The sequence below is a fragment of the Xenopus tropicalis genome, chromosome 8 (assembly GCF_000004195.4).
Source record: "Xenopus tropicalis strain Nigerian chromosome 8, UCB_Xtro_10.0, whole genome shotgun sequence".
Lineage (NCBI taxonomy): Eukaryota > Metazoa > Chordata > Amphibia > Anura > Pipidae > Xenopus > Xenopus tropicalis.
The window spans coordinates 99,995,028-100,013,594 of NC_030684.2; the positions used below are offsets into that span (position 1 = coordinate 99,995,028).

The 18,567-nt window shown below is 37.7% G+C and overlaps 2 protein-coding genes across 5 annotated transcripts; both read right to left on the reverse strand.

Moving 5' to 3' along the window:
• Positions 1-1,437: 1,437 nt before the first annotated feature.
• LOC100496857 (SERTA domain-containing protein 2) lies at positions 1,438-7,904 on the reverse strand. 2 transcript variants are annotated; one of them, XM_004917205.4, is made up of 2 exons: positions 7,724-7,904; positions 1,438-4,216 (listed from the first exon to the last, which is right to left on the reverse strand). In XM_004917205.4, exon 2 carries the CDS (start codon positions 4,210-4,212, stop codon positions 3,382-3,384), a length of 831 nt encoding a protein of 276 aa, XP_004917262.1. In that variant the 5' UTR covers positions 4,213-4,216; positions 7,724-7,904; the 3' UTR covers positions 1,438-3,381. The 2 variants fall into 2 exon arrangements, with proteins under 2 accessions (XP_004917262.1, XP_002938844.1); XM_002938798.5 differs by having other exon boundaries at positions 6,847-7,903.
• Positions 7,905-9,749: 1,845 nt separating this feature from the next.
• Positions 9,750-18,209, reverse strand: cdca4 (cell division cycle associated 4). Of its 3 annotated transcripts, none has more exons than XM_012968432.3 (3): positions 17,953-18,209; positions 14,363-14,580; positions 9,750-14,138 (listed from the first exon to the last, which is right to left on the reverse strand). In XM_012968432.3, the coding sequence occupies exons 2-3, from the start codon at positions 14,375-14,377 to the stop codon at positions 13,386-13,388; spliced, it is 768 nt and encodes a 255-aa protein (XP_012823886.1). In that variant the 5' UTR covers positions 14,378-14,580; positions 17,953-18,209; the 3' UTR covers positions 9,750-13,385. The 3 variants fall into 3 exon arrangements, with proteins under 3 accessions (XP_012823886.1, NP_001016649.1, XP_012823889.1); NM_001016649.3 differs by lacking the exon at positions 14,363-14,580 and having other exon boundaries at positions 9,750-11,540; positions 13,048-14,138; positions 17,953-18,109; XM_012968435.3 differs by lacking the exon at positions 14,363-14,580 and having other exon boundaries at positions 17,953-18,208.
• Positions 18,210-18,567: the final 358 nt, after the last annotated feature.

The window sequence follows — 18,567 nt, forward strand, 5'->3', positions numbered from 1 at the left end:
TGTATTTGTGTGTACAAGTATAGAATCTATTATCCGGAATGCTTAGGACTTGGGTTTATTGGATTTTGGATCCTTCTGTAATTGGATCAATTTATATCTGCTAATTATTTAAACATTAAATAAACCCAATAGGATTATTTTGCCACCAATAAGGATTCAAGCAACTTAGTATGGTCACGTGCAAGATTCATTTTCATTATTACAGAGAAAATGGAAATCATTGTTATACACTAGAATTATTTGCATATAATATAATAAAGTCTAATAAAGATGGCCTTCCCGTAATTCTGAGCTTTCTGGACAATCTGTTTCCGGATAAGGGATCCCATACTTGTATTAAATTTTTCTTTTCTACATTTGCCAAAAATGTCTTGGTGGAGAAATGCTGCATGTAGTAAAGGAGCATCCAGACAGGTGGGCACATTCAGAGAACAAAGAAGTCAATAAAAGACATATGTAATATGTTTGCCCAGCAGCAGTAGCCCATAGCAACCACTAAAATGTTTTCTTTTAAACAGGTGACCAGTAAATTCTGCCTGTTGATTGGTAGCTACGGGTTACTTTCACCTGGGAAAACTTAGTGCCTTTTATTACATAACCCCATATATATCATTGAATTTAAAATGCTTGCTTAGACATTGAATACAGTTTTCTCTATGATCTTAAAGAAACAGCATCTATAATGAAAAAGCAGTACATGGCATAGTTAACTGTATCTGGTCCACCCAGGAACAATCATAGCAGCCAAATTGCTATTCCCTGTCTACAGAAACTTCCCATTTGTCTGTCAATGCTGGCATTCTCATACAGGATCAATGTGAGCAAGCTTGATCTATCTACGCCCTGCCATGCATCTGCCTCAGGCAGTGTATTTACAGTCTAAGCTTACAAACAATGGTCACTATTACACACACACACACTATGGACAATACTGTCGCCAGTGAATTAACCTGCCTGTATGTTTTTGAAGTGTGGGAGGAAACCGGAGTAGAGGAAACCCAAACAATCACAGGGAGCCATTAAAGGTGGGAAAGGGTATTTTGACCATAGTTATTGTCCCCGAGTGGCCAGATATAGTCAAATCAAGTAATGTGTCATAGCCATATGATGCCTTGTATTATTTTATATAAAAGAGGTGGCAGATAACTAAAATCTGGTTTCCTCTCACACCCCAAAAACACACAGGCAGGTTAATTAACTCCTGATAATACTGCCCATAGAATGGGCTCTGCTGGAGTCTGATGTGAAAGATATCTTCTCTGTAACAAACAAAGAAACAAATTGTTGGTATATAAATATTGATAAGAAATGTACATTTTATATAAAAACTAAGGATTCCTCAGATAAACTGCATTAAAAGAAACTGGCTTGCAAAAGTGACAATAAGGTAGCCATAGCAAGTGTAGAAAAAAAAAAAACAAGAATAAGGCTTTCTACAAGGGTTAGCAACATTGTCCTTTACTGGCACCTCTGTCAAAAAGAGGTTTATAAATTAACAATGAAAGTAAAAGTGCAAGTTTTCTACAGTCACAGCGCATACAAATGCATAGTTCATTATAGGAGGTTTGAACAAAAATTAAAATGCATTTACCTACAAAGAATTTATCACAAGAAAGTCAACTACTCAAAGTTTTGAGGTAGTGATGCAAAAAGACAAACAAAAAAAAAAAACAAAAAACAAACAATCTACAACATACATAGGAACACTCATCACTTAGCTCAAAGTATTTTAGTTAAAATATCTGGGCTGTGAAGCTTGGAGTTAACTGTCCCTGTTGATCAAAAGCATCTAAAAGCATGATCCCTTTATATCATGCAGTTATTACAGTAGGATTGATGGTCTACAATAAAAATGAATGATGTATCTCATTACAGCATCTTGTTGGAACCCAAAGGTTCTAAAAACTGCGCATAATTATATATTTTTACTGGGAGGCCAAATTCCAAGTCATATATGGTAATATTTTGTGTAGATGCAGAAAGAATCTCCCAAAATGCAATGAATGTTTGCCAGCAAAGTAAAAGTGCATCTAAATCAGCTGTTGATACTTGTGACTATATCTGGTTGGACCTTCTAGATTTTACATTCACTACTAAGGTCCATCCAGGTCACAGTCACTTACAGTCTCTTGCAATTTTAATGAGCAGCCTATGGGAATGGACCTACCAGAATATCAGGAGTGACAGAAGCAGCTACTTACTTGCTCCTAAACAGAAGTCAAATTAAAGAGGAACTCTGGCTTCTGAACCATAATTTGGTTCCCCACACAACACAGAAAGCCCTAATATACCTATCATTGCAATCTGTAATAAATGACATTTTTATATGCTGAAATTCAGCTGCAAAACTGTTCTTCTCTTTCTGTGTCATTTGTAGGGAGCAAAACATTGATGTTTTTGTATTGTAACAACTTCTCCACAGCTTACAGACAGTATGCAGGAACTACATAATCCACAATGCATTGTACTGTGATGTTCCTTCCTTAATGACATCACGTGCAGGGAGTTGTGGGACTTTGGAGGATGCAGGCTGAGGGCAGTCAACTACTGTTACCTTTTTTTTTTTTAAATCTCAAAAGTAGTCAGCCAGATCAGCAGGAGAACAGGGAGCCAGGCTTATGTAACCTTAATGTTATAACCATATTATTACATTAAACTCAAACTAAGCTAAGATGTTCCCAGGTATACATTTCAGATTGCCTAGAAATACACTGCCAGCACAGATACATTAACAGACAATAAACTGTAAAAAACAAAAAACTTCATAAACAAATTTTTTTCCTGCGAATAAATTAAAAAGCAAAATCACGAGTCTCTGCATTTTACAAGTCATTTTAGATTAAGATGGATGTGAAAAGTAAATCAGACCAAAATAAATAGCATATACAGGAAAGCTCTAGATCATAGCACGTTATGTAGAAAGAGGTAGTGTCCACTATGTACAACAAATTACATACTGTATTTCTGCTTAATAACTTTAAGAAAATTTAGAAAGATTGAAACTGTTACAAAAATTGGGGTTTGTTTTTGGAAAATGGATGACATCTGTCAAATATTTCTTTTGCTTTCAGTCGAAAGCATATTCATTAACACTGTAAAAATCTGTGTCTTGGTTGCGGAGTACTCAAAAATAAAAACTTCAAATATACCAAACTCCTAGAAGATATAACCTAATTCATAATTTGTTGAGCAAGTTGTCCTAAAAGATGCACGGAACACCTTTATTTTGATTTTTCTCTCTACACACACTCATTTAAAATTGTATCTACAATTTAACATAATGTCTTAAAAGTGATCCAAAAAATGAATGAATGAGGTTGCACTGTGTTAATGACATCCAATCAAAGGACTGCAAAGTGCTGTCTTTGTTGTGCTACAACATCAGGAGCCAACTAATATTTCCATGATATGATCCAAATCATTTAAATCTGTTCTGCAGGCCTGTAAATTGTTGTTTGATTGGGTATTGCACATTGAGAGCACTTTTAGAGGTTCCTCAGCAGGCTGCACTTTTGCAGAAATTAAAGAAGAGAAGCTGAAGTCTGAGTCATACATAGATGTATCAATATCTTCAAAAATGTCATCTACAGATAAATCTTTCAAATAACTTATAGAACTTGTGATTTCAAAGGAACCAAAAACACATTCCCCTCCTTTTATGTCCTGTTTGTCGCCAACTTTGCACCCACTTTCTACTGGTTTTGGCTGTTCATACAAACAAGAGGCCGGTGTCTGAGATGGGCTAATGTCTTCCACAAAGTCCAGATCCTTTAGAATAGATGATATAGCAGATGACATGTCGTCATCAGTGACTTCCATCAAGCTGTCAACAGGACTTTCAAAAGGCCAGGAGTCTCGACTGATGACGGCGTTAATTCCACAAGGCAAATTCACAGGGTTTTCTATGGAATCATTTCCTGGGTATATTACATTGCTGCAGGCATTATCATTATACAGAATCCCAGTTAGCTGGCTAGCTTCCTTTCTTGTTTCCTCCTGAATCTGTCTTACTGTATTGGCTATAAGAACTGATCTGTGTAGATTAGGTTCCACTAGCATTTTATAGCTCTGTAATTTGTTGAGGCACATATTCAGCACCAGCTGCCTCTGATGACTGTATGGCATATTTCTGTTAAAGTCACAGGCACTAGAAAAGTCGTTCATGGTCTCCTCACAATCATTCAGCTTGCGTTTAAGTCCTCTACCAAGCATGGGTCTGCAAAAAAATAATAAAATAAAATAAACATGTGCACATTAAACAGCACGATACAGTAATAAACATACACATGCAATGAATAATTGCTATTAAATATCAAAAGTAATATCAAATCAGGGAATAATTTTATTAAATGTGACAAAGGATGATGGGCAGTCAAAGATCCATAGAAAATGGAAAATCTTTATTTAAGACAACATATTATAATAGGTAAATTCAGTTGAAAAAAAGAACAAAGCCCATCAAGTTAAACCCCTCCAACCTATCTATATATTTACATATCTTAGATCTTAAGTCCACAATATCCTTGCATATTATGCTTGTCCAAGAAATCTTCCATCCCCGATAAGTAGGTTAAAGTAAGACAGGGTCTTACAGAATAAAAGGCATATAACAAATAAAGAGGATCAGGAAATGGGAAAAGGTATAGGTAAGATATGTTTGATAAAGAAATCCCATTTTTTTATTCTTTACACTCCCACACAAACCTTTAGTATAATGTATTTCACAGCCACTGCTAGGTGCCTTTAAAAGTTACACAATGTGCATGCTTGCTTTTACCGGTCCAGTAACATTTCCCTCCCCATCCCACTGTGAATGACTCAGCAAAATCAAGGAGCTGAAAGGGTAACTACTTCCTTCTTACTGTTGACAAACAGCATTTGTATCTTTCTACATATTGCTATAGCTATTCATAAAATTACATTCCTTATAACTGTTACGTATAAATAAGCCAACGGATAAACAGTCACATATATTGTATTTTTTTTTATCATAGTATCCAATTACACCAACCAAGAGAATGCGCAGTGAAAGCTAGGAGCAGACTAACTACTATTTAGCTTGCTTCTGGATAGCAATCTCTCTTCAGGAGCCGATAACTGACACTGGTAAAAATGGCCACAAAACCGGCTGCGCAATTATGCCATTCGAGTGGGGGGCAATGGGGCCTCTGCAGAGGGGTGTGCTGAATAGTTAATAACTCTGGCTGAGGATTTAGTTGTCATTTAATTACTAATCAGGCTTATATTGTAAATTTGATGTTGTATCTACATACAATGAGAAACATTTGCCAGTATTTGAACTGCAAGGCATTTCCCTCTTATGCGAACAGGAGGCTAGTCCGTCTAGATGCTGTTCTGCATGCCTTAGCAGTGACATTTGTGATGTAACCACGTGTTAGGCTTCCTTCCATCTGCATTTAGTCAGATATTTATCTGGAGTTTCATCTGATTTCAGCTGGGTTAACTGCAACTGGATCAAACTTGTGGGATTGTATATAACTTCAAAAGACCTGGCTAGCTAAAGTTGATTGGTGAACTATGGCCTGACAGTCCACATTTTCAGAATACACATTAGATCTGCCATTTAAAAGAATGAAATGAAACAAAGACCCATCATGAGATGGGGACAACCAGCCCCTTTTTCTCCGGCTTCATGGGAGTGAGTTTTATTGTATTGAGAAATTGTAAATGCGCAAATCTTTTAATTCCCTAAATGGAATACAAAGATCTGAATCCCTATAGGGCACCTCTGCATACTAGACTGGCATCACAAAAGGTCCCCTGGCACACTCGACCCCTGTATTTAATGCCCCATAGGACACTGCATTATATGTGCTGTTAAAAGCACAACTAGTTGCTTAATGAGCCTTGTGTTATGTTTTGACCACTATAGTTCCCTCTAAATGCTATGTGAATGGGGAAAAGTGTTTTGCCTAACAGAATTAGAAGAATGTAGCAGTTAAAATGTGCCCTGCAATCTTCATGTAACTTCATGTAAAAATCACTAGAAGTATCCTGTAGCACTAATTGTAATTCACACATCTGTTTTATTACTGCTAGGAATCAAAGATGTAAAAAATATTCTACCAAACATGAACAGGTATAGGACCCCTTATCCAGAATGCTCGGGGCCAAGGGTATTCTGGATAAGGGGTATTTCCGTAATTTGGATCTCCATATCTTAAGTCTACTAAAAAAATCAATAAAACATTAATTAAACCCAATAGGATTATTTTGCATTCAAAAAAAAAAAAAAAAAATTATATATTATTTGGGATAAAATACAAGCTTCTGTTTTATTATTGCAGAAAAAAAGGAAATCAGTTTTAAAAATCTCATTTATATGATTAAAGGAGAAGGAAAGGCAAAGTCACTTGGGGGTGCCAAAATATTAGGCACCCCCAAGTGACTTAAATCGCCTACCATTTACCGGAGAGAACAGCACCAGCCTGGGGTAGCTGCGCGCAGTAGAGTGAAAAGCCGAACTTTAACAGAGAAGTCGGCTTTTCACTCTTCTGCGCATGCGCCTGTCGTGTAGTCATTGCAAAACGAAGCCGGAAGGAGGAAGCGCATCGCTACAGGTACCCCGGGCTGGTGCTGCCCGGGGTAAAAGGTAAGCGATTAAAGTCACTTGGGGGTGCCTAACATTTTGGCACCCCCAAGTGACTTAGCCTTTCCTTGTCCTTTAAAATGGTGTCCATTGCAGACAGGCTTTCCATAATTCGGATCTTTCTAGATAATGGGTTTCCAGATAACGGATCCCATACCTGTATATTCAAATAATGATACACAGTTATACTTTGGCAAATAACGCAATAATATTTAAAGAAAAAAACAACAACTTACTTTTGCACTTTGCTGAACAGGTTGGGGGAACAGCTCTTTGCGCTGAATACAGCTGTGCCTGCAAATGGCAGTGCTATGTTGAATGAGGACAGGTAGTGTATGACATGTGGGTGCCCCTTGGAATGCCCCAAGCATGGGTGGCATTCAGAGAAGAAGTCTAGTGAGTGCCACAGGTGCTGTTTAATCTGGAACAAGGAGCTGACGGCAACTTGAAAAGAAATTTGCCAGAGAGCAAGTTTTGTTGCAACTTTAGCATTTAGTCGGTACTCTTGGACTTATGCCCAGGGTAAAAGAAAATGAGCCCTTTAAGGTGGCCATGTATGTGTGGACTCGTATGGTACTTTTCTACTTTTCCCTTTGTTCAAGCTGGCTTCCCAATCAGAATGGCAGGAAACCAAGCAGTCCTGGTTGTCCAACTCTGCTGTCTTGTGCTTGGCCCATGCTGGGTTCCATTCACTCCAGTTATTGGATCTTATATAACTTAAAAGCTGAAATGTGTTAAAATGAGCTCAGCATTAAAAGAGGTTCCTAATAAGGAATAGTTTGCGTGGCAGTGGGTAATATACAAGCCCACAAATGACCGAGTGCTGCTGAAACGTTGCCTCTTGCAGAGCCAAGTACAAGGCTGCAAGCAGAAGCCAGGAAACAAATACCGCGGAACCTCTTGGAAAGTATAGAAGCCAGGAAGCTGTGTGCCTAAGGTGAAAGTGGCTAATGGCCAGCCTCTAGCCCTAGTTTTGCTGAAGCACGACTCCCAACACTCCTTGGAAGTTCCTGCTCTACAAAAGCTGCTCGTAAAGACAACCATGAGTTGTGAGCATCTCCGGCTGAAGCGTTACACTTCAACGGATCCTGCACTACAGCGGCTGTTACATACCGGCCAGCAGAGCCCGCCTTTCGCGGGACATTCCCGGTTTTCTTAAGACAGCCCGCAGTCCGGAAGCGTCCCGCAAGCCCTTTAATGTCCTGCTCCTCAGCTCCTGTCTGACAGCTACTCCTTACGTCACAGCCACATCTCGCGAGACTTCAGCGTCACGGCTACACGAATCTGAACGCAATGACGCGACACGTAGGCTTTTGGGGGGAGTGGCGAGGAAGGACGGCCTAGTTCAGTGTTATACAGCCACAAACTGCTAGTAACACGCTGTCATCTGTGCCAGGCACACTGTGGTGGTATGGTTTTTTCGGTCTGCTTTTAGATATTCCAATTTTACAAGGTAAAAGCTACAAACACATCACTCGTGGTGGTTGGCACTCTGCCTGTTGCCGCATCTGAATTCTCAATATTTGGCCACAAGTGTATTGGTTTTCTCTGCTCACAAACATTATAGTTGATGGAACAAAATACATTGTTTCTTTATCATGGAGGGTGCTGGCCAATCTGTGCCCCCTATGTTTTATTAAAAGGATTGTTTTTCGCCTCGCACCTGCTACTTGTGCCCAGAAAAAAATGTATCTCCTTGATGCTTCCCAGTAAAAGCACCACCAGCACCTCTACTCTCCATTTTTAACCAAAAGTACCATTTTTTTTTTCTTTTGAAGGGCCAATGGGTAACATTAGGTATTTGTTTACTCTGGTTGTTCTCTTTGCCCTAAAATCTTTTATTTCATCTCTTGAAGTTACCAGGAGCATATTTTTGCCATCCATGGTAACCCACTGGGCGCTGATACCTGAGGCAAGAATCTCAATTTGCCCCATGGTAGCAGGCCTCTGGTTCCAGTCTTATGTTGTGTATTTAGCAACTCTTTCATATGGTCTGTGGCTAATTGCCATGGTCAGTTTTTGGGTTAAGACTCAGAGGGCTCAGTTGGGCTAACATTGTTTGTGTGGGGCCTTTTACACACATATGTGCATATATATTTATCATTTTTATCTAAACATACACAATTATGTATATTTGACATATAGGAACCATTTCCCAAGCACCCAACTTTCACCTTATCCCCATTGTGAAATGTGCTGGATTCTGGGACTGGAAATCCCTCTACATACGATAGTAGGAGGGCCACAGACTTTCTGGACAAAGAGTAGCTTCTTAAGAATGACTTCCAACATATACGTATGTAAGTGTGTGTATGGAATAAACATTTAACTTATTGCTGCCTATAGATAAAATGACCATGAAAACATTCTTGTGCGCTTGCTTCCTATGCAATATCTTGTAAACCCAGCACATTACTTTACAAGGATTAAAATCACTTTCAGTCCATAGGTAAAGGGGTCTATTTATATCCTCTTTATATAAATACATACAAATGATTGTTCATGTTCACAACAGGATGAATATCATAAATATTTAATAAAAGTAACTTACGTTCTGACTGTAAGATACATAAACAGCTTAAAAGGCTTGACCAGAGATTGCATAGTTTATGCACTCTCCAGCTGTTTGTTCAGTACTTTATTTCATTGATTTTCAGAATGGAATGATCAGACTTCCCTTTGAAGTCCAGCATGTAGTCAGGGACCCCTCTTAAATGTATCAGTTATCGTGTTATGGTTAAAAAGGTTATCTAGGTCTAGGCTTGAAATGACCTGACAAATAACCCTGTAGTGCAGGGATACCAACCAGGCTGCATGCAGACTCTCTATACTAAGCATGGTGGTCCCAGCTAAGGACTGAGTGCCCAGAATGCCTATATGCACATGAATTAATTTACATTTTCCCTTTAATTAAAATGAAGTACAATATTTCATTTACTAATTTTGCACATGCATACTTCCAAAAAGTTGCACAAGATACTGATACTTCATATCAAACAGTAGTGCATTTATTTACCACTGTGAAACAGTGTGTGGCTTATTGGATTGGTCAGGAGCCATATGTGTTAGCCAGTTTTATGTCCATGTATAAATTTTCTCACAAATATAGGGGAATAAAAAAAAAATCCAAAGACTATAGTCAGAAGTATCAACATGTTTATTAAAAAACTATGTTATGTTTAAATATAAATCTAAACTATTCTTGCAAGATTGCCATATCCATATAAAATTATGTATTACAAATATTACAAAAGTATGTTTACAAAAAAAAAAAAGATCACTTTTTAAACAAATACTTATAAGGACCTGGTGCAATAAGGCCTTCTGAAATGAAGCAACATGCAAAAGGAGGTTGTAAGTCTGTGTACATAAAGTTGTATTCATGCATTCTTCTGAGGGTTACACATAACACAGAAGTTGTCAAGGCACCTTTAAAGGCATTCTTCCCAAGCAAAATGCAACGTTTTTTTACATATTTATTGTTGCACAGACACAGAGCAATGAAGTGATATTTCTCGAGACCTTGTTTGTCTTAACAAATGCATGATTACTATCTGGTAAAACCAGATGAACCTACATGAACAACAAGATTAACCCATCTATTTTTACAGTAAAACAATACAATTGCAACAGACAGTAGAAAAAGATGATATGACCTTAGATTTTTAAGAACATGAAGTAATTGCAAGAATTGCAAGACTAAGCACATTTTCATATTTGTCATTGACTTCCATGTTCTGAGTATAATGTAAATTGCAACAAAATACATAACACCAAGATGCTTTAGAAATTGAGAGTATATCCATTATGAGTATATCCATCTGCAAAGACATTACTTTAAGTAATCTCACTTAAACGCTGAAATTCACTTATATATCACTCATAGCTACGTTAACAAAGAGATCCTTAGGAGCCATATAAGTCACAAATACACTCTATAACGAATGTGAAAGAAACATTTCAGTAACTTAAAACTGCTTCCCCATTTTTTGAAAAAAAAAAAAATCTGTAAACAGGATATATAGAGTAGTTTTAAAGGGGGTGTTCACCTTCAGATAAGTCGAATTGAACCCATCAGAAAAAAACATGTTTGTAATCATCTTGTATGTATCTTATATGGAAATTTTTTAGTTTTGAAGCTACAGACCAAGACTTACAAGTGTTTTTTTTTTTCTAACAGGGGCTCTTCAAATTGATACTACTGTCTGAAAGTGAACATTCCCTTTAACCTAGAACTTCTTGTAACTAGTGGCCCGTTATGTTCTACTGAATGTATGACTTTAGTCAAGTTAATTAGATGGCTTTTCTAAAGCTTGCATAGAGCTGCTATATATTCTCATAAAGCCCAGCTCTATGGTGTCTCACTATGTGAGATAAGAAACAAATAAACATTTTTGACAAAATTGGATGGCTGTCAATTCAATTATCACTGAACAATTAACGTTATGCCAGATGCGCACATTATTAGTGTGTGTTTGCAAGGTTATCAACACTTATCCACTAATTTCCATGCAATCTAACTGATCAGACTAAAGGTGAAGATTATGTGCAATATGGTCACAATGTAAATAAATGTTACTGACCTACACTATTAATATCTACTGCATTCATAATGAACAATTATATTGCAAAGGAACTGTGTGTTGCTCAAACAATTCAATTCCAAGTGAATTTTGTGTAGTTTATGATTTACAGTACCCATATGTCCTGCTCACCAAAACTTTCACAACATCTCATTCAATTATCTATGACCATGAACTAGGCAGTAGGAAAACAAGTATATGATAAGAAAAGGCATAAAAGGGGTTTAGGGACACAGATAGAAAATAGCTGCTGTATGTGAAAGGATAAACATCAGACCTATGTGTAACAAGGATACCAACAGTCTAACCGTCTTTATCTCCATCCACTGTAAAAACAACAGCACAAGCATACACTTGTATGCCTGTGCTGTTGTTTCTACAGTGGATGGAGATAATGTGCTGATGCTGTATATTCTATGGTTCTGGTTGCCCTGTGGTACAACAAGATGAAAGGGACCAAGTAAGGGAAGGGTTAAAGTTTCCTTAACCATGCCCACTATTATAGAGAACCCTTTTTTAACACTAAGCAGGTTCTTAGTGCAAGGACTTTTCAGATGATTTATAGAATATTTCAATAGTGAAACCATTTATATCTATGTATACATATGTTATCAATATTATTTAATATTGCTTTAGCAGACATTACCTAGTTTAAGCAGAATCATTCACTAGATATTCAAAGCCACTTAATTTAAGTAATAGTAAATTATTGCTCACATGCTACAGACAATATTAAAGCTTTCAGTAAAGAAAAACTTAAATGGGAAATATTGAGAAATTAAAACCAAAATAAGTTCTGCAGTATGCTTAAATTAAAACTAAAATCTATATGCAGATTTTTTTAAAAAATGTGCCCGTGCAGACTCCCCTGTCGGCACTCCTGCATTCCTTTGGGGAAGAAATAAATCAGAAAGCACAGTACAGCATGTCACTGGGACAGCAAAACATTAGGCATTTCCTTTAACCCACTGTTCTAAAGCTTTGTTCTGCAACAGGACATACTTCAGAAGCCTTTTGCTATTGCCCCCCAATTATCATTAAACTCTGCATTTATAAACATTAATAAACACTGTTTTGTCCCCAACTGGCATTGTATAGTGCAGCACAGGACAGCTGGAACAGAGGGGTAAGGAAGAGCCTTTGGTCGAACAAGTTATGTGAAAAATATGGGGCTAAACCCATACAGCATTATTAATGTACTCTTAATTCAGAAATGCCAAAGAGCAAAGATCTCCATCTTCATACATTTCTTTTGCTATCCAACTAAGGGCTGTTGGGCTTAAGGTTTTCTCCAACAGCAGCTTGTTTAGAAAAAGTATACCACAGAACATATTTTCTATTTAATTTCATGACCTTAAAAAAAAAGAAAAAAAAAAAAAGTTTCACTTTGGAGGCTGCATAAGGGGGATAAGGAAATAATTTAAAACAGACAAGTGCCACTAATATCTTGTAAATTATATCCTTATAAATAGCACAGAGTGATGTCACAAGTTATAATCTGTGCTTAACAAAGCAATTTGTGTTACATCACTCACTAAAACTTGTATATTATATAGCGAATAATGTAGCCCTATTATAAAATAAAGGATATTGTAAGTCACCAAGGAGTTCCAAAAACATACAATGCTGAAGCATGAGCACAAGTGTAAAGTTCTGTTGTAAGACAAGATGACATTAGATGTCACCAGTGACTTCATAATCTGTATTAAAGCATTTGGAGTAAATCAATGTTGAGTGCATGTTCCATGACTCATGCCTTTATATAGTCATGGAACTCCTTTGCGACTTATAATATCCTTATATTTTACATTAGGGGGTATGTAATTCTCTATAAAAACAAATAGGAAGCACAAGAGACAGTAAGAATACATAAGGGATCAGTTATCTGGAATTCGTGGGAGTAGGAATTTCCATGTCATCTTTCTGTAATAGGGGCATTTAACCATTTTTGTGCCATACACTTTTAGGCAGCGTCCGATCCCTATAGAACTGATAAATGTGGCATATAAAGCTACTAAAATGTTAAAGGTCTGTAACATATTTATATGTATTGCATATACTGTGTTATTTATTACTGAGGGGGGCCTGCTTAAAGAACAGAGATACAGTAATGCTGATATAGTGTATTGCTGACATTTTATGGATTTAACCGCAATCTATCATGACTTTACAATCAGTATATCATAATCGTTTCAGGATTCCACCAGAATCTCAACAATATGATCAATTTCATTGTGCTCAGTCTTGCAGTTCGAGGATGTTGTTGATGGAGGTGAAAAACTTTCAAGCATGTCACAATGGCCAAGCTTTGAATTTCCCATCATGCCTGTCAGTACTGTATCAAGATCATAGTAGGAGGTATCAACTTCAGAAAATAAATCTTCCACACAGGTAGCATTTCTGTTTTCCAATGTTTCAAAAATATGGTCCAGGGATTTTTGAAAATGCACCTTATTATTATTATCCTGTGGGCTTTCAGTTTCCCAGAGGTTACTTGGAGTATTTTGTAATGGTTTTAGTGAAGTAACTGGTGGCAGTTCAGAAATTTCTTGGGTCTGGTGCACTTCCAGTTCTTCACTGTAAGCAATATATTCATCATTCATTCTCCCTTCATCCTGTTCTTTGGTTGAACGACAAAGGATGTCTGTGGAAACCAGACGATCTAATGGAAACTGATCAGTTCTTCTTTGATCAAAAATGTGCCAGCTACCATCTTGAGTCATCTCTTCTTGAATCTGCCGTACTGTATTAGCAATAAGTACAGAGCGACAAAGGTTGGGTTCAACAAGCATGTGACATAGCTGAAGCTTAACCAGAGACATATCTAGTAATGACTGTCGTTCAAGAGTGTATGAAGGAACGGTTTTCACCTCAGCTAGAGGGCCATCATTATCTTCCTCGGGGTCACAACTTTTTCTCTTAATTCCTCTAGTAAACATTGTAACCTAAGGGAATGATGAAAGAAAGATAAAACATTTATACACACACACAATAAAAACAGATAAAGTTTATTTTAAACATTATTGCACACACCCAACCCATGTATATGGTTACACTAAAACTGGAAACTCAAAATAACTTATGATATAAAGAGCAAAAAGTCGCAATATTCACTAAGGACAAAATAAGCAATCACACCCACTTATTTACTAAAATATCAAACGAATACCTCTTGAGAAGGCATTACAATGTTTTCTCCATGTATGTACTGCTTCACACTGTAGTGAAGAAAACTGGCATACAACTTTGGTCCTGTCCATTTCTAGGCCAATGACAAAAACATTCTGCACTGGAGAATGCATGACTCTTAGAAATCCTTGATCCACTGCAAAATTTAAGTACTATGGATGGTTCCTCAAATGAGAAGCGTTTTTATATGTTTGGGCACTGCACAGAAAATGAAAATATACCGGTTAGTTTAATTAATGGATTATCACAGGATTAATGCAGGCAGCTAGAGAGAGGAGAATAACAATTAAACAGTATTGATGACAGTCACATTTTTTTTAATTTGGGCAACTGTTTATATACGGATTCACTGGGAACATACCTACGAACAGTTTTTGCAAATATGGGTGGTGCAAGCTTGAGTTGCAGAAGAATAGAGTATAAGCAAACAAAAATAAAATTCAAGCTGGTGAATGCTGTCATACACACAAACAGCCACATATGCACTTGTACTGGAATTCATTGTTTACTAATGTTTTTGTACCTTGGACATGGAGATGCAGGTCACACTTTTAATAAATGTTTATTATTTCTCTTCAAATGCTGTTACAGAACCTAATAACAAAATGCACATATAAGCTGTATAAAGTGCATACAGACTATAGCATGCTAATTGACACATCTAATGTGTGTGTTACAGGTTTCATTTAGTGAGGCACATCAACGCATTCAAATATCGGTCAGTATACAGTTTTTATATGTTACATTTGGACACTATTGTGGCCATTAATTCCCAGCATACTTCAGCCATAGATTATAATTTTAAGGATGCACAAAGTTGTAGTCCAACAATATCTGAGGGCCTTAAATTCAAAAGCCAAGAATATACAGCTGGACTTTTAATTTAATGTTTTCTTGCACTTCATTCAGAGAGTAAATGAAATGTAATTGGATGCCATTTGGCATATGCATCATTATCCTTGCATGCCCGTTTTTACAATTTAATAAGATAGATACAGGTATGTTGGGGAGATTGGTTGAGATTTACCCACAGCTCATAAGCTGCCTTTTGCCAGAGGTATAGAAGATACAAGACCAACCAGTCCATTTCGGAGCTTGCTATTTTTATGCCAGCCGAGGTGGGTAGGAAAGACTATGGCTCACACAACTAGCTAGACCAAGTGTGCAGTCAAATGTTTACATCAGGGGTTCTCAAACTACAGCCCACGGACCGGATCTGCCCCCCGCTGCGTCCTCACCCCTGGCAGGGAGAGAGAGGACTCAGCGGGAAGCTGCAGGTTTGCTCATCACTATACAGTACAGAAGGTTATCCTTGAATGCAAGAAACAGATACCAGTGCAGATGCAAAGGAAACATAGATGCTTTAATACCAGAGCAGAAAAATTTAATATTGAGACAAAAAAATACAGGCCAAGAGGACAGCAGGGCAAGGTGCCACAAATGCATTCCATGAAAAAGGGTCCAACATGGAACACTGAAAAAAAAAAAGCAAATTACAGTGTGACAATGACAAGTATAGAGTTCTTTAAATGCAAATATATAGAAAATGGTTCATTCTGATCCTTCACAGAAACTAAATAAAACTATGCATAAAAAAGGCACCTGGAGGTCAATAATTTTTAGCTATCCCTTTAATTAAAAAAATAAACCAACCCAAATAATAGTGATACAGTCTGCTTAACAGCAAATGAATGTAACCCAAGGCTAATGGCACACTGGGTACATTACCTGCCAGAGTATTTTCACAGAAGCATTAAAACTACTCCTGTTGCTTCTTGCTACACTAGTACTGGTGCTTTTCAGCCCATGGATGTGCTATAAGTGTTTTCTTAAATGGGCCAATACCTCTACCTTAAAGGAATTTAGCATTCTAATAAACTGGAGCCGATAAATAGTTTTGTTTGCTTCTCAGCCAGCTAAATACCCATCAACGAAAAATACCTTGTACGCTGTTACCTAATTAAGATAAAGTTCTATGTTATAACAGCAATGTGTAACTACACTTACAAAAACCTACCCAACCCTAACTGCCTACTGCAAATGTGCCCCCAGTCACTAAAACTGGCCATACACTGCCAGAACCGCTTGTTTGGCAAGGTTGCCAGTGAGCAGAACTGGATCAAATTTGGCCACCTACAAGCCTAATAGCCTAAGCTGATCCGATTGTTGTACCAAGAAGCCAACAACTGAATGATACAAAGTGGCTCTACAGGCCCAATAGATGAGGACCACATTAAAGGACAAGTCAACCCAAAATATATATTTTTTTACTTCTATCAACTTACAATATACATTCATTACAAATCTGCAATGGGTTTTGACTTTGAGTAGTGTTTGCCAGTCCTTTTCTATTCTCTACCCTGGGGGCCCTAGCATTTGAAACAATGTAACACAAGGCAGCAGATTTTACAGACCTGTCTTACTAGAGGAGACTGATCTTTGCAACATTGTATAAAAAGTAGCATCCAGAAAATGCTGCTTTCAATAGAAAATACATTTACAAATAACTTTTAAAGCACTAAAAATGTTAAATAAATTCACACCTGAAAGTTGCTTGGAATTACGTTTTCTTTTATTAGGCAAAAATGTATTTTTGGGCTTGACATGTCCTTTAACATGACAGAATGAAAAATAAAACATTGGTGGATTTTGGCCAGATGTCAGACAGGACATCAGTGGGCCCCTTACATAGGCCAATAAGCACCAACTCAGTCTGCAAGGACTGAATTGTCAACTTCAGCCCATACATGCCCAGTTGGCTTTATTAACACAGTGGTTTTGTTTATTAGTCTGAGGTTTGGGGGACAAGGCAAATTCCTCATAGGCTGGGGATCTGTTCAAGGAAATAGCTTAAAGAGCATGAGATTATTCTTACTGCCATTTTTTTTACATGTATCTATAAAGTGCCAACATATTCCACAGCAATGTACAACAGAAGGGTGTATGTGGCAAACATGCACATATGATGAAGGGGGTAAATACAATTCAGTTTCACTGTTGTAATACTAAAGTGACTTCAGAGTTCAAGCCCCATGACAGAAATTTGATTCATACTAAAATAATAAGTGTTTAATTGCTCCACTTTATGGAATATACCACCAAACAAATGCACAAACTGACACAATTTAACATGAATGTACACAAGCCCCCATATGAAATATATATATATTATTCACTCATAAAATCGTTTAAGTAGGCACGCGTCAACCACACGAATATTAATCTTAAAGTGAGACTTTTTTCCCTCCATAATGTTGGGGGAAATTGTAGTTCGGCCTCTGGAGCCTTAGCGGAGCTCGGAACTACAGTTCCCAGGCAGGGGGCCCCTGGCACTGACGTCACTGCATTGCTTCCAGATGACGAGTGGGGGAAGGGAGCCGCCATTTTAGCTGCTCATTGTTTCCTGGTGCTTTAGCTCCGTCGCTATTCTATGTGGTTAACAACAACTATTAATAACTCTGCGTATATAAGATAGGTTTTTATAATACAAGCAGCCCTATAAAGGCCGGGAATTCCACAAAGCAGTTTCCAATGCAGCCCCAACTTCTGTCTCCCCTTTGAATTACTCACTGGTAATAAAGACGCTGCTCGCAGGCCAGCGGCATATAATCGGACGTAGAGGCGGCGGTGTCGATAAGCTGTCAAGTCGGTGTAAACAATGTTTTGTACGGAGCGTTCGTTTGAGCTGACTGAAGCCAGGACCCGGCGGCACCTCACCTCCCGCGCTCTAACCACCGAAAGAGGAAGGAGTGCGCAGAGCGGTACCGCCCCTGATTGGCCGTGACCGACAAAAGATTGCCATAGAGATCGTAAACCCGCCCCACTTCCTGTCTCATGATTGGTGGAAAAAAGAGCCGCTTTTTGAATCCCAGCAGGGAAGAAAAATCTTTTTTGTTTTCAGCGGAGCTGATGTGAATGGCTTTGCAACGCATTGTTACCGTACCGCTTGCTACTCCGTGCACACGTAATTATTACAAAGTTGAAACCGAAAAATAATCATTTTGCACACTGAGGTTTTATAGAAAGAGTTACTTTTTGCAAATGTTTATTTCTGAAAGGGTTACTGTCAATGTCTTCACGTAATTGCTCCTTTTTAACACCAAATTAAAGTTTTGTATGCATTTAAATATAATGTAGCTAGCCTGCGCTGGTAACTTGGGCTCAAAACCATGGGGGAAGCCGTTC